We start from the raw sequence: 16,427 nt of genomic DNA, 5'->3' as shown, positions 1-16,427 counted from the left end.
CGATCCATCCGATCCGCTAGAAATACGGGCTTGGACAACCATTATCGAAAAATTGGACGAACCCGGGTTTGTTCGTTAAAATGAACGGGCGAACATGAGCAATGTAAAAATAAATATGGACAAGGCAGTCCGACCCGTTTATATTTTCATAATTAATAGTTTATACCATTAATTAAAATTATACCAGTATATTTTAAGAATTAAATTATTAAAGTTATGGATGGGAGTTAGGACTCTTTAGTTTTTCTTGGGATGTTTGAAATTGTCAATAGCACGATGGAGCCATGGAAATGCATTATTGATTTTATGGAAGTCTGAATTTTATTTTTCATTTCTTTCTTCACTTGTTGAGATCCATGTGTTCAACATTTGTTAATTAATTGCTAATGATCAAATTTATAGATTTATAAGAGTTACACTTCTTAGGCTCGTTAGCCCAACTAGCCCGACCCATTTATGGGGCGGGCAATGGCAAGTTGTCAAGCTCGAAAAAAAGGGCTTCAGTTTACAATATTAGGCCCATTGAACAAAAAATAACAAGTTAGGCCCGACTTGGGTCCAGCCTAGACCCGCAAATGATCACCTCTAGTTGAGTCGATACGGTTTGCGTTGATTGGGGAGATTGGGCTTTAACTTTTAGTTTTTCTTAAAAGAACAATCTGAAGTACTACTACTATCATAAAGTTTATAAAAGAAGTCCAAAAAAACACATTGCCAAAGTAGATCATTTGAGGCCTTATGCCTCACAGAACCGCCTCACTTAACCAAGGCATAAACCTCGTCCAAGAAGCGCCACCTCAAGTGCATTTTTGGACCGCCTCGCCTCAATGTACTCCTCGAGGTGCAGTGACAAACCCAATTCAAAGCATACGGTGTCCCATGCCATTGTATTGTTCATTCATCGTAGTGTAAAAAATTAAGGGTTATAAAAAATGTCATCGTATTAATTTGTTGTATGTCCCTATATATATATTTTAAAACTACAATGAGAATAAGTTTTCTTCGGTAAATGTTGGTTTGCAAGGCTTTTCTTTCACCCCGGACCCGAGTTCGAATTCTATTAGTATCATTTTCTTAGTCAAATGGTGCTACCATTTGAAAATATCTTCCCCATTTGTTTCTTATAGTCAAATGGTGCTACCGTTTGAAAATATCTTCCCCATTTGTTTTTTATAATCAAATAGTGCTACCGTTTGAAAAAATTTCCTGTTTCTTATAGTCAAATGATGTCACCGTTTAAGAAAATTTACCAGTCAGGGAGTACACGATCTTTAAAACCATGCTATCAATTGGTTGTTTCCAATTGAGTTAGGATCCATCATCATTGTAACCTTCTACTCAAGAGACTAATAGATAGATCATAATACAGGTAACCAAGGGTCAAAAGTCACTCAGACATTTTATCAAACACCTAGCATACATGCATATAGGATCATAAACAAAATAACTCTCGAGCAAGATCGCACACCATGAACTGTCTAACACGAAAAGAATTCAGGAAGATGATATGATCCAACACGAAATTCAAATAAACATCAAACAAATTCAAAACCGCAAAACTCTTGAACAGATCAAATTAAAAATTGCGAGTTATCAAATTCGTTTGTCTAGGCTAGAATCAATCACCTGATCTGTTATAATGGAGTCGGTTGATTGCGAATCAGCGGAAGGAAGCGAAGATTCTTCCTGAGCATCGAGCAGCTTGTTCATGTCTCTTACTCTACTTGTAGCAACATTAGCAACAAGCACTGAAGAACACAGAGAGATACAATCACGTTATAGAGAGAGAGAGAGAGATGACGGAGGAGGTACGGCGGAGAGATGAATTACCGGCAGCGGTGCCGATGGTCCATAACCAGAGAATCTTCACTCCTGGGCTCTTGTCCTTCCACATTGTGTTTCAAGGCTTCTTTTCTGTGTGCAGATACTCCTAAAATGCTTTCTCATGGCACTTGTACCTTTGGCTTTTATCAAACAACGTTGACCATTTCATTTCTGTTATGAAAAAATAACGTATTTTTAACTTGAAAACTTATTTTTAAAATTTTAATTTTGGTACATAAAATGTAAAGTTCTAAACATTTAAGTATTCGGGTAACCGGTTGAAGACTAATTTTATATTAAAAAAATTCATATCACTAACCACGTCCTCCTGGTGATATCAATCGGAATGCTTTATTTGTCTTTCTAGCAAATAATACTAAGTTGGATACTATATCGCTTACTTCATTAGCATGATAACCGGTTAATGCTTCAACCAATTACACGTGTACTTAAATATTTAACACTTTACATCTTAAGATCCAAAATAGAAGTCTTGAAAGTACGTTATCCAAAATAAGAATTAAGTAAAAATACGTCACTTTTTCATGCCATTTGCCCTTCATATTGTTTCTAAACTTTTAAAATTCGGATTTGATTTTTCACATTTATTATTTTACAATGATTTCGGTATAATTTCCTAACGGTCGTTAAATAATTCTGTTAAATCCAATTAAATAAGCAGTATTTTAATCATTTTAAACATCTTTCCAATTAAATAAAGAGAAAAAAAAATGTTTAAAGTGACTAAAATATCCCTCATTTAATTGGACTTAACAAAAAAGTTAACATATGTTAGGAGAAGGGACTAAAACCGTTGTGAAATGACAAACACGAGGGACCAAATCAAAGTTTGCGAAGTTTAAGGACGATATCTATTAAAAGTGACAAATGTTATGGACCAAAAGTGAAGTTTACTCTCTTTTTTATGTATTATAAATCCAAATAATTAGAGTTTTTTTTTTGTAACTGTGAGTTTCCAAACCAGCTTACGGACACCGACTATTCGACTAATCCTTCAAGCGACCACAAATGGTCTGGAGTCATCACATATAAACCGTACATGGTCACGAGAGTTTCAGCAACGTCTGGATTCGAACCGAGGTAGATGAGATTTTCTATTACATCTTCTCGAGACTTAATCACTACATCACAACCCAAGTGACTTAAATGATGTAAAATTATGTTGTAATCTTTAATTGTTTTACAATTGATTATTTAACAATGAATTTTGAATTAAAACAGTTATTTTGAAGATGTATATGTAAACATATGTTATGATACAAGTAAAACTAAAAAGAAAAAGGATTCTATAATCATTAATCAGATAATTAATTGATCAATCAGTTAAAATTTAATCAATAGATTGACAAATTATTCACAGGCGGAAGAAGAAATACAAAATAAAATCGATAGAAAAACACAATAAAAAAAGGAGGACATGATTAAAAAATAAAAATTATAATGAGGAATCAAACCCCATAAAATATGGGAAATATTTAAAATGGTAAATTGCATGAAAAAATAACGTATTTTAACTTGATTCCTATTTTGGGTAACGTACTTTTAAAACTTCCATTTTGATACCTAAGATGTAAAGTTTTAACATTTAAGTACCCGAATAACCGGTTGAAGCATTAACCGGTTAGTCGGTTACCACGGTGATGTGACGAGTTATAGGATGAAATCGGGTTGAATAACCAATAATATTGAGTTGGATACCACATCACTTGTCATATCAACATGGTAACCGGTTAATGCTTCAACAGGTTACCCGGGTACTTAAATGTTTAAAATTTTACATCTTAGGTACCAAAATGAAATTTTTGAAAGTACGTTATCTAAAATAAGAATCAAGTTAAAGTACGTTACTTTTTCATGCAATTTACCCTTTACTTATTAATAGCAACATATATTCGGATAAATTAATTTTGTTTTATCCATAATTATATTTTAAATTTTAAACAAAAATAACATTAATTATATACCTATGCGTTTATAGGGTTGGGTTATGATGAGAAGTATAAGAAAAATGATCAAGGGTTCAGATCTCTTCTTTCGTTTCTCACCATAACTTCCCTTCTCACACGATCCTTTACCTACGATTATAACAATATAAATCACATTATTTTCATCAAAATTTAACCAGATTATTTGACATAAATTACCAATAACAATTACATTAGGAATGATGCAACTGGATGGCCTTCAAGATTTGCTCTCCTCATGACCTCCTCCTGCCCAATTACAATTACATGTTACAACAATTTGCTACCTCTGTGTGAGATATACTAAATTTATCTGATTTCGTTTACATAAACAAAAAATGGCATAGGGATACGGTGGACGAAATGTTCATTTAGTGATTACTTCCTCCGTCCCAAAATAAGTATCCACAGTAGAAATGACATACAATTCTAGACATGAATAATATTACATTTTTTAATTAATTACATGATTTACCCTTAATTAATATATCTATTTTTATCAACTCTTCAATGTTTTTACATTAAATGAGAAGAAAATTTAGTTATCTATTGGGCAAATTGCATTGAAAAGTAACGTACTTTAATTTGATTCCTATTTTGGGTAATGTATCCATTTTGGTACCTAAGATGTGAAGTTTTAAACATTTAAGTACTCGGGTAACCAGCTGAAGCATTAACTCTTTCTTCTAACAAACCACAATACATAAAAACTAATTTTAGATTAAGATATACATGTCAGCAAATAATACTGAGTTGGATACCACATCACTCGTCACATCAGCATGGTAACCGGTTAATGATTCAACCGGTTACCCGGGTACTTAAATGTTTAAAACTTTACATCTTAGATACCAAAATGAAAGTTTTGAAAGTATATTACCCAAAATAGGAATCAAGTTAACGTACTTTACTTTTTCATGCAATTTGCCCTTATCTATTTTGAAAGTAGACGCTTATTTTCGAAAAGAGGATCCCTGAACTTACCCAAAGGAGAAAAGGGTCATAACTCACTAATGGCTTCTAAAGCACATAAGTATATCATAACCACCATTGTATCTCCATGATGATTGCTTTTGTTTGATCAAGAATGGTTTAATGGACCCAAAATTCATTAGGGGATATCATTGAGGGCCAATAATTCAGCCTCCTATGTGATGACAAGCAGTAATTATACATACATATATATATAGGAAGATCTAATAACCATTCATCTATCTGTACATATATGCATACAAGTAATTTATCCGATATGCACAAGTGCATAACATGCACATGTGCATAGAAACCAAGAAAGAACTACTTGTATGCATATATGCATATCATACAGATGAATGGTTAACAGGGTGTTCCTCGGTTTTTCATTTTTTTAGTGTTCTCCTTTGAACCTCCCTCTATGTATATATATATATATATATATATATATAGAGAGAGAGAGAGAGAGAGAGAGTCGGGTTCAAACGAGAACGGTGTCTATTTAAGAGAATATGAAAAGGCCGAATCAGATGTGATTCTACACTAACATCAAGTACAAAATCACATGTGATTCACGCGACTTATCCCCTCGACCTGAAGACACGGCCAAAGTCGCCCACACACCTTTTTTTGACCATTCACAAGTGATTTTGCACGTGATTTGGTAGTTTTCATATTATCTTAAATAGTTAGCATTCTCGTTTGGTCCTCCCTCTCTCCCTCTATATATACACTTTTGTCTCAACTGAAATAAATTTACCATGTTCTACTGAAAAAACTGAGCAACAGGATGGTGAAAACAAGAGCTTAATGACAAGTCTAGATACCTCGCAAGTAAATTATCGATCTATTTCTCCAACAATTCGTACATGCCAAAAGTAAACGAGCCTTTACCTGGATTAACACGGTTATGCTCCCAGGACCCTCCTGGTATCGGAAAAAGAATTGTCATGAGAATGAAAATCTAGATGCATCAGAAAAAAATCCATCGATAAGAAAACTACACACCTCAAATCGTTTCTCCTCCCACATTACGTCCTTCCAGGTTTTAGAACCCAGTGAGTTCCATGAACTCGGAACTCGAATTGTTTCCACATGCTGCAAAACCCTCAAGCTATCTGTAAAAGGTATACTTTATTATCCACAATGATTGATCCAAAAAAGTGGCATGCTATATACAATATATGACGAATGATCGTGTGAGAATAGGAGTTAAGGTGAGAAGCGTAAGAAAGGGATTTGGACCCTTGATCACTTTCAACCTCACCCAACACCCCATGAATTGCGCTTGATACTAGAACTGATCCAGTGCATCTCATTAATGTTGATCTTCAATTAGGGTTGATCCAAGGGTGGAGATCCCTTCTTACCTTCTCACCCTTCTCAATATAACTTCCATTCCAACCAGAATCCATACCTATATAATTTATGAAGAAGGCCCAATTCATTTGTTTAACATAAATTTTCAAACGCGAAGGGTAACATTTAGGAGTGCAATGTTTCATGAGGATGCAACAAAATCATTGATAAATGACTTGAACCACTATGAATATCCATATAGCCGGGTTACCTAAACCACGGATACATTGACAGAGGGACATACTTGTAATAAATGCTTCTTCCCACAAGTGACGCTTGGACCATGATGGAGCAACTTCTCGAATCGGGATTCCAATTCTCAGACATACTCTGTACAACAAAAGTATCATATTCACACAGCCCATAAACCAGACATGTAATATATCCTCATTTTAGAAAAGAGTTTGTTTATACCCTAGAAGTTGCTATTAGTATGTTCACTAGTAAAGGGGTAGAAATGGGAATAGTTTTTATAAGGGCAATTTTGGAAGTAGGAGTATTATGTTACAAGGGGTAGAAAGGGAAAAGTGGCTTTAAGAGTCTGTTAAATAAGTGTGAGTAGGTGTGGGGATAAGTATTCTGTTTTGTAGACAATTTGGACGTGAGATGGCGAGTCTCTGGCCTCTCAAAAGCCAGAAAACCCTTTGTTAATCTTTCGATTGTGGGTAGTACAACCATAAGTTAGCATTGATTTTACTGTTTTGATTAGCAGAATTATCTTGCAAAATTCTAGATGACTATCAGGTAATATAAAATGCTTACAAACATATGAATAAATAGATAAACAAACCTCCAACTTAAAGCAGCAGAAGATTATTTGAACATCAATTAGGATTTACAATCCTCTGAGGTAGTACATATGATATATATAATAATTTATTTGCATAACTATGCTATCTCAAATATTGTATGCAAACCCACAAATCAAATAATGTGACAAACAGTATTGCTCTCTCGTGTTGAATCTAAGAGGTTGTTTGGTTGGTTTTCCATTAAGTTATGTATCAATAAAGTTGTATGTGTAGATTAATCTATCTGTATAGATTGGGAAGGCTTTTGTTTTTTCACAGATGGAAGGAGTGTGTTTTTAATTGGGAGGGGCAGGTTTTGAAAAAACTTGGCTTTCTGCATAAAGCTCCCCGGTAGAAGCTAGCTGAATAGTCACTTTCTATATCATTAAGCCACTATCAAACAGTCATGTAAACCTGACCTGATAAGTTGCGAGTCCCATTATGCTTATTAAGCTGTTAACAAACATGTCCTAAGTTACATGAGTAGGAACTCACACATATACCTAACGCGGCTAACTAATCAATTTGCCATTTATGTCCAAGAATCAAGCCTTCCAAGAAAAAACCAAACATTGAAGTCACAAGTCATCTCATAAGGAGACAATAACAGGTACTCCAATCGTTCCTCCATTTATTTACCATTTTTATGTTCATATGGAACACATTTTGAATATATTCTAACGAAATTCCTTTGGACGACTCAGATGGACTTCATTTGCAGCAAGTTAAGCATGATCGATATCTAAGCTCCAACTTCATGATTGTTAGAAGAGTCATAATAGTTCATGACTCTTTAGCATTTATCTATCATCTATGTGTCCTACTTGTCAATCAAATATACTATCAAGAAGATGCAACGCGTAGGATGTTCATGAACCGAGTCGAGTAGCAGGTTGTTCAACCTCAGTCGAGAAACTAATATCAGTCCCGAGCTCGAATAACTTTTTCAAAGTAGTGCTCGAGCTTGAATATTTGTTCAATGTTCGAGATCAAGCTTGATGCTCATTTAACAAACTTAAGTTGTACATTATACCTAAAATTCAAGCTTTAAGAGTTCGTTTATGGGCTCGAACTCGAGATTAACTCGTTTATTGGCTTCAACTCGATAATTTATTATTTTTTTATTGTATCATTTATGACCATATAAACATGTTTGGCTTGAAAAAGAGTATGCTCGAATGGCCTCAGCTTGAAAAAGTTAATTGAGACAAATAGTACAAAACTCACAAGAACAGAAGAAAAGGAAATACTTTGGACCCATGAATATCGTTAAAATTTGCAAACCTGAGTTGCAGTCAACCCTCCCCCCTTCTTTCTTTCCGATCTTTCCATAATTGTTGCACATTGAACTTTAATTTTTAAAATCAGGGAAATGAAATATATGTAATATATGACAATCTGTAGACCCCATGAGAAAAAGACTTACTCAATGACCACTTCGCGTATTACTCCTGGAAGGACACCATCACTTATGGGAGCGGTTTGTAATTCAATGGAATGATCATATTTACTTTTCACCAGTTTTTTCTCTGTACATCCATTGTCTTCTTCTAAACTATCCTGTAGTATACATGTCACACACAAAAAATAAGCTAGAAAATAATTCTGATGAAAGTTACACAAGTTAATAGGACGCAGCTTACAGCCAGCATAATATTGTGATCTCTAAAGCATTGCCATACAGTTGGCCCACAGCATTGTTTACATATAATTGTACTACCTCAGCATAAGTGTTGCAAGAGAAGTAAGTAGGCAACCTATCAGCAAAATGTTACTTTATCATGCCTCTGTTGAATTAAAAATATATTACAGAGTGTGAGTGCTTATTCAAGCACACAAGGTGTTTAATAAGCTGCACTCAACATATGAATGGTTTCAACTTTCAACACCATTACATACATAATATGAATTTTAACTACATTAGTACCACAGCATTTAACGAAGTTAGCATACCTTATGACAGAGAACAAAAAAATTTGTCAAACAGCCCTCAAGAATCCGATCTCCATCATTTGATAGCAATAGCTCAGTAGCTGACGGAGGCCTCAACTTCTCCAAAGGTTTCCTCATCCTACTTAATAATCATATTCTTAGATCTTCCATATCATGAAAGGAAATGGTAAGGTAATGCATAAACCATGCATGAATCTTACTAGTTACTAATGCACATTTACCTAACCCAATTTGAGTACTTTGCATTTGCAGTCTTCCTCCCATTGCCCACAACAGCCAGATGAGCACCATTTGTCCGAACTCCAAATACAAGAGGAGCATATAGACTAACATGTAGACGCATATCAAAAACCCTATGGATGTCTTCTTCACCTACCTTCTCGTTTTGAATCAATTTCTTTAAGTTTCCACTCACAAGAGCTGTGAATGCCAATTCTGTTTCATTTCTCCTCTCTTTCAATGCACAGGGTATTGCCTTTTTCATTGAATCATTAACACTAGACTGAATGAATGAATCCCATTCCAGAGGCTTCATTTGGTGCAGGGCTACTGAATTCGAATTTATTCCTGACTGAAATAAAAGTTTTGGACATGAATAGAAAAGAATCCTCGCAGAATTAGCAAGCCTGCGTAAATGCCTTTCCCAGAACAGAAATTCTAAGCCATCGTTATGAGTTCTAAAGGTAGTGTAAGCACCTGAAATATGTACAACTCGATCATTAGTAACAAAACAAGTATGTGTGTAAGTGCATTATTACAACTATTTTTGAGGGGTGGCCGAGTCATCACTTCATATTTTAATAACTAACGAACGAGTAAAGAAATGTTTTTAGAAATCATGTTGGTCCAATCATGATCTTTTTTAGTTATTTTGAATTGTTAAGAAGTATGTTGGCTCATTTTAGAAAGATATATCTTAAGTGACACATCGACTTTGTGATATAGATCAATCACTGTTACATGTGACATCATGTACCCTTGTTTGTGAGTTGTGACAAAAATATGTTACTTAGGATATAGATGTGCATGAATGCCAATAAAACAAACCTATTGTCGTTCAAATATCCATTGCAATCGATGTCGAATTGCAAATGATTGCATATGAGTTACAGATGTACCAAATTTTAAATCTAAAACGGACCATATCATGTGAAGACAGAACTAGTACTTTAGAATAAAATCATAAAGTGACTTGCGAATTAACAGCATTTACCCCTGCCTAATGTTCAAACTATATGTTAATCAAGTTCCTATTGTTGCAAAGAGTAACAAGCATGTCCTGATGGATGCCTTGAATGTAACGAAAATTAGTATTATGAAGGATCTCAACTTAAAAGTAGTATTATGAACAAAAGAATCAATATTGTTTCCGAGCCAAAAGAACTGCAAAATTTTACTAGAAACATCAACGTTTCATCCTGGTAGCAAGAGAGCTTGAATTTTCTCTGCATAATGCCATAATCCATCTAATGATAACATCACAACATAGTCGATCTTTTCATTTGCAAATACTATAGTGTTGCACGGCTTAATTAAATATGGCAAACTGTCAGATATTAAATTCGCCTAATACTCCATGAAAATGAATCCAAAATAACATAATTCAGAAAAGTAGAAAGGAATGCACAAAACCAGGGTGGGATTCAAGCAATTTCGACACCGGAGGAGCGGAGGTAGGTGATGCAACACCATTGACGAAGATAAACATCGATCCAGACATTCCGAACAGTTTCCACTGCAACTGGTCTGGAGGATTAGAGGTAGTGAGACGAAAGGATAAATAAACTGTGTAATCGTAATAAAAAATCACAGATATTCATGGATTTACACATACCAATCACCAATAGAGACGATGAGGAATAGCTTGCTACGAATACAAAAATGGTGGATGTTTGAGTGTGGATCTTCTTCCTTCTTCATTCATCTCTCTGCAAATTTCCTCCATGGAATCTCATCCTCGCTCATCCCTTTCTTTCAAGCACCCAAAATTATGCGGGAATCCATGTGAAAAACAAATAGGGAGATTTGACACTATTTTTAACGCCTTTCATCCATATCATTAACGGAGTTTTAAAATTTCTGTTAACTCCGTTAACTAAAAGGGCAATTTAGTCTTTTCATACCTTTTCATCATATTTTTTCTAAAAAAATCTCTGTCTAAAAATAAGTGTCCTAGGGTCCACTTTTAAAAGTAAGTGTCTAGTTTCTAATTTCACTCTTAGGGACCGTTTACCAAACACTTACTCGGGTAAACACTTATCAACTCATATTACCTTGCCGGATGAATATGGCAAGGACCAAAAAACTTACTCGATAAGAGCGAGACAAAGATCGAGAGTCTTACCCGGTAAGTGAAGGCGACGACTCTTACCATGGTTAGCGTCTATCAGGTAAAATGTTGCATATGATGTCGCTTTTGTTGACTAAAATCTTACCCGATAAGTAAATGATAGTGTTAATTTTAATAGTAAGCGCTTACCGAATAAGTGTTTGGTAACAACACCTTAATTATTAGATGGATAGATTCATTATTCCTCTTATTATTAAGGGTAAAATTTAATTCAGTTGATTAAAAGGTGTAATAATTACACATTTCTAAAATTTTGTGTTTTTTCATTGTAGACATTTATTTTGAGACGAGTGATGTAATAAAATAAGATATATCCATCAAAACCATGTCACGTGTCCATCTTCAACGAGCATCTGCTTGTTTCTGTGTAAGCATTTGCTTCCGTATATAGGGGTGTGATCAAGAGTTTCGAACACCCTTTTTCATGAAATCCAGGTGGTTGAGAAAAAACGTCATTAAAGCATCGTTTGAAGGATGTAGTGTCTTATGATCCCACACTCTTCTATTTTATAGTGAAACGACTTTTGTGAGAGTTTATATTTGTGTTGCGTACATTGTAGCATCCTCCATGGTCGGTTTTTTTTCTAAACTGTTGTTTGCACTTTAAGGTTATCGGTTTTAGGATTTTATTGATTTAATCAATATGATGTTCTACCGCCACCATTATTTGAATCACAATCAATGAAGTAGAAGGCAAAAAGGGTATATTGAGAAACAAACAGTATAGCAAAAAACTACAGATGAAGATGGAAACAGACACGGTTAGAGTTGGGGGCGAACATTACACGACTTTTGTGGTCTTGATTGCGGGGAATATCAGACTACGTGTCGATGTGGTGACCAGGTCAGAGACGGTTGGTGTGGTGGCAAAGTCAAAGATGGTGGTCGAAGATGAGAAAGACAAGGATAGCTTGACGTCGATGTTATATGTATAAGATAGACACTCCAAGCGTTGCAAAAATGCAACTACGAGGACACATTTTGTTAACTTTTTGTTTTAGGGACCAATCCGTTAGTTTCATGAAAGTATAGGGACGATTTATGTAATTAATCTTTTTAAGTATAACTTAATTGTCATCATAAATAGTTTTCTTTAATTACTTATTTAAAACTACTTACTATACAAGACAAGGGGCATGCCAAGGTCCAAAATAAAACAACATAATACAAAATGATACGCGATACGAAAGAAATCACAATAGTACGAATATGTACATGTTATCCATTGCTATTCAAAAAGACGAATTTGCCCTCGTGCCTTAACCGTCACCATCCAACGTACCCTCATTGACAAACTGATTCCGAGTCCCCGACCTCTTCAGTAGCCACACTCGCGTCTTCGTCTCTTGTAACACTCATGCTCGTTGCATCCGACCCTGTAGTAGCCTCCGGGAGCCCTCCGCCCAAAAGCATCGCCTTTCGTTTGCTTCTACTCTGCCTCCATCGTTTGAGGGTATCTGAAGTCGGCCTATCTCTTGCAGGGATACCCTGTGGCGGTTCTTCGGGCAAAACCTCTTGATCGTCCACGTTCTGGTAGTCGTGGATCGGTTGCATGGTCGGGAACATGATTGATCTGAAGAAACAAACAAGAACTACAAGAAGCATAATGTATACATATATCGATGTCCACACGTAGAACGTCCATTTCCATCTACGAACCAATTCTTTCAGCCATGGTAACTGGGAGCTAAAGATTATTCTTGCTTCGTATATTTGTGGAAGGAACGGAGTCCCTGCCCTCGGAACTAAAGAGATCTTGATGGACTCTGTACGGGGGACGTATCGTTCCTTATACTTCAGGAGTGGTACGTCTGTCGTCTGGATTTCGCTTGTGATCCCCAATAATAACGGGACGCTCATGAGAAACGTTCGCATGAGTCGGATAGGTCGGCTACAGAATCGTAGCATGCATGGACGACTTGCCCTCGTTATGACATTCCCGTCTATCGACAAGGCCTCTGCAATTACCTAGAGGACGTTTATCGATGTTACATGTTGCTCATGTAAAATATCGTGCTTTTGGCTCCGAAGGGCAAAAACCTACATTTTGCTTGTGCATTTAGATCATCCACTATGGTAATTTCCAAGTGAATTACTAAAATGCACAACGGCAAAAAATTGCTGATATGACACGTTTTTGTATTAGAAATCATGGTTGGAGGTTAGAGATGATCTTAATGAAATCGTTAATGTCATATCGACACTTTTTGCTGTTGTTTTGACATAGTATCAGATATCACGGGACGGACCCATGTCATAGCAATGGTTCTTGAAGTTGCAGTTTTGGTACTTCACTAGAATGCCAATAAAGGAAAATGGAAGTGAAATTAATGGTATATACATATAGGGTTAGATTCGCGAGCATATTGTAAAAAATAAAAAAACTGAGGAACATCTTAATAACCATAATAATCATCTATCTGTATGCATAAAGTGATTTATCTGATATGCACATTTACATACAAGTAATTGAAGATATTTCTTGATTTCTATGCATGCGTTTATACCAGATAAATTACTTTCATACTGTACAGATGAATGGTTGTTAAAATTATCAAAGTATTCCTCGGTTTTTTATTTTTTCCCTCTAAACCACACCCTCTCTCTCTCCCTCTCTTTTGTGTATGTGTGTGTGCATATATATATATATATATATATATATTATATTAGAGCACGTTTCAAATGCAACTTACCAATATAACCTTGATCTAAACCGTTCAATTTATTTTATTTTATTTATTCAGTTTTTTTAATTAATAGTTTGTAACGACCACTAGGGGTGCTTTTATGGATTAAAAGACATTTGAATAATTCAATCTAATGTTTACGGTTTGAAAAATCTTAACCCAAACCAAAGTGAACCTAACCCAAACCAAACCGTACGGATTGGTCGGGTTGATACCTTGGTGCATTAAAATATTATGCTAACCTTGAATATGTTATTTCTTTATTCATAATTTCTTTTTCATTTTCAATCAATTGATACCACTTATCCATAATTCCTACGTATATCACATTCAGTTAATTTTCTCAATTTACATATATATGTTCACTGTTAAACATATATATATATATATATATATACGAATGAGTTATATAGAGATGTGAATAGATTAAAAATATGTGTATATAAAGAACATACGTGATAATGTAATTGACTAATGTATATATTAATAGAAATTCAACAATCATATTGAATCTAAGAAATAAAATGATATCGAGTTGATCGGCTTGGGTTGAGTCCAAATAATAGTAACTCAATATCAACCTAACACCTACGATTTAAAATTTTTACAACTCAATTAGACATCTGGTTGTATTTTATATTGGGTTAGTTGATCGGGTTTTTGAGCCCCCCTAACTATGGTTATACAAATGAAATAAGTTGTAAAATAAACCATCGCATACATATATATATATATATATATATATATTATACATGCATACATACCTGAAAGTTTCCGATCTCCCGATTATAATCGGATTCCGGCATCACGAAAACCAATCGTATGTTACAAGTATGGCCAACCGGTACCATCTTCCGTGGTTTATCGGGTTCTCGAAACCCAGAACTCAAGATTGCAAAAGGATGATCATTTGTGTAATCAAAATACAAGTTTTCTTGAAGATAAACTGGTTCTTCCACCCACATATGAACCAAACTCACCCCGACAATCACGGCCACCACCATCACCATCAACAAAATCAAGCACACATAAGCAGCACCAACAAAACCCAACACCGCTTTTCTCAGAAGGATGGTGCTACCATGCACCACCGTCGATGGGTCGGCGGAGATGGTGGTGTCGATGGGTTCTTTGGGTTCTCCGGCACTGTGGTGGGAGGCGGAGGTGAAGGAGGTGATGGAGAAGAAAGGGGATGTGAGAGAAAGTAGACAGTCGGAGATGATGTCTGATTGTAGGGATAAGAGTTTGATGAACCAGGGTTTTGGGTGGTGGTCACGGTGGTGCTCCGGAGAATTCATGGTGGTAGTTCAGGTGACGGTGGCGGTTGGGGTTGGTATGCATATAAGAGAAAACACGAGGTTATAACCGAAGTAGTGGCACTCTCTGGTTTAGTTGACTTGACACGCGTCACTCGATGTAAATACGATATAATAAAGTATTTAAAAAAATCTTAAAAACCAATTTTTATGAATTGATGTATATTATTTAAAATTTAAGATTACAAATAAATTATATATAGGTATAATTTATTAAATTTTCTTTTGAATTTGTATAATTAATTGCATATAAAAATAATTAAATACAAGATAAATATCTTATTTTAAATATAAAAAATTCAAAATATAATTAAGATAGTTATTAAATTTTAAAAAAACACTTAATTATTATATATTTTTTTTAAATTATATTATTAAATCGAAAATAAAGTGCTTGATTATTAAACTTCAATTAAATTATAATAAAAAACTGAATTAAAAGAAATTATACTAAAAACAAGAATTTATAAATATTTAATTTGATACTAATATCGATATTTTTTTTTCAGTTTTTATTGGATCTTCAAATCTACATTTTATACAAATTTTAAAACATTATTGTTTTTCTCAAAACCATTTAATACTGTATTATAATATTAACATAAACAAAAAAATAAAAACGAAACATTACAATCGAGATGTAACTTGATGCATTGCACGAGTACCCTTCTAGTATATATTTTATACACTATATTCTGAAGTCAAGTATTTGACACAAACTCTTAAAAAAACATTTTTTTATGCGTAAAGTATTATTTATTGATGCATGTTACTTAAAATTGAAAATTACAATTAAACTGTGCGTAAATACAACTTATTATAATTTCTTATTTGAATTCATGTAACTAACTACAGATAAACCTAATCAAATATAGGATAAACATTTCATTTTAAATATAAAAAATTAAAATATAATTAGAATAATCATTGAGTTCTAGAAGGGTACTCGCGCAATGCAGCGAGATACATCTTGATTTTAATGTTCTATTTTATTCTTCGTCTTTGTCGATGTTATAATACGATTTTATGTGTTTTTAAGAAAACAATAATGATTTTATTTTGGAATAAAATATAAATTTAAAAATATCATAAAATTTTTTAAAAAAATATCAATGTTAATATCAAATCAATGATTAAAATTTCTCATTTTTTAGTTTAATAATATAATATTTTATAAAGATTATAATTAA

General features: G+C 34.2%; 2 protein-coding genes and 1 long non-coding RNA gene across 7 annotated transcripts; all 3 read right to left on the bottom strand.

Moving 5' to 3' along the window:
• Positions 1-1,332: 1,332 nt before the first annotated feature.
• On the bottom strand, positions 1,333-1,945 carry LOC112510061. Its single transcript, XR_003068878.1, has 2 exons — positions 1,831-1,945; positions 1,333-1,748 (listed from the first exon to the last, which is right to left on the bottom strand). It is a non-coding gene; the product is annotated as an uncharacterized LOC112510061 (long non-coding RNA).
• A 1,946-nt stretch (positions 1,946-3,891) lies between these two features.
• On the bottom strand, positions 3,892-10,868 carry LOC112508547. 5 transcript variants are annotated; one of them, XM_025113209.1, is made up of 10 exons: positions 10,719-10,868; positions 10,517-10,625; positions 9,106-9,580; positions 8,885-9,002; positions 8,358-8,491; positions 6,385-6,470; positions 5,790-5,899; positions 5,676-5,708; positions 4,003-4,058; positions 3,892-3,920 (listed from the first exon to the last, which is right to left on the bottom strand). In XM_025113209.1, exons 2-10 carry the CDS (start codon positions 10,602-10,604, stop codon positions 3,917-3,919), a joined length of 1,104 nt encoding a protein of 367 aa, XP_024968977.1. In that variant the 5' UTR covers positions 10,605-10,625; positions 10,719-10,868; the 3' UTR covers positions 3,892-3,916. The 5 variants fall into 5 exon arrangements, with proteins under 5 accessions (XP_024968977.1, XP_024968981.1, XP_024968978.1 ...); XM_025113213.1 differs by lacking the exon at positions 3,892-3,920 and having other exon boundaries at positions 3,933-4,058; positions 9,106-9,137; positions 9,261-9,580; positions 10,719-10,866; XM_025113210.1 differs by lacking the exon at positions 3,892-3,920 and having other exon boundaries at positions 3,933-4,058; positions 10,517-10,630; positions 10,719-10,866.
• A 1,445-nt stretch (positions 10,869-12,313) lies between these two features.
• LOC112510150 (seipin-1) lies at positions 12,314-15,237 on the bottom strand. Its single transcript, XM_025115465.1, has 2 exons — positions 14,686-15,237; positions 12,314-13,202 (listed from the first exon to the last, which is right to left on the bottom strand). Exons 1-2 carry the CDS (start codon positions 15,217-15,219, stop codon positions 12,519-12,521), a joined length of 1,218 nt encoding a protein of 405 aa, XP_024971233.1. The 5' UTR covers positions 15,220-15,237; the 3' UTR covers positions 12,314-12,518.
• Positions 15,238-16,427: the final 1,190 nt, after the last annotated feature.

The sequence above is a fragment of the Cynara cardunculus genome, assembly GCF_001531365.2.
Source record: "Cynara cardunculus var. scolymus isolate 2C chromosome LG 3, CcrdV1, whole genome shotgun sequence".
Classification (NCBI taxonomy): domain Eukaryota; kingdom Viridiplantae; phylum Streptophyta; class Magnoliopsida; order Asterales; family Asteraceae; genus Cynara; species Cynara cardunculus.
Note: the sequence above shows the minus strand (reverse complement) of the source record. Positions and strands in the feature narration are given on the sequence as shown.

Bases quoted from the DNA above. Each gene is read 5' to 3' on its own strand.
- LOC112508547 (XM_025113209.1), bottom strand. From the start codon at position 10,604: ATGTCTGGATCGATGTTTATCTTCGTCAATGGTGTTGCATCACCTACC. The intron at 9,581-10,516 runs GTTTTGTGCATT...TACATATTTCAG, and splicing joins ATTGCTTGAATCCCACCCTG to GTGCTTACACTACCTTTAGA. The intron at 9,003-9,105 runs GTAAATGTGCAT...ATTATTAAGTAG, and splicing joins AAGTACTCAAATTGGGTTAG to GATGAGGAAACCTTTGGAGA.
- LOC112510150 (XM_025115465.1), bottom strand. From the start codon at position 15,219: ATGAATTCTCCGGAGCACCACCGTGACCACCACCCAAAACCCTGGTTC. The intron at 13,203-14,685 runs GTATGTATGCAT...AACGTCCTCTAG, and splicing joins GGGAGATCGGAAACTTTCAG to GTAATTGCAGAGGCCTTGTC.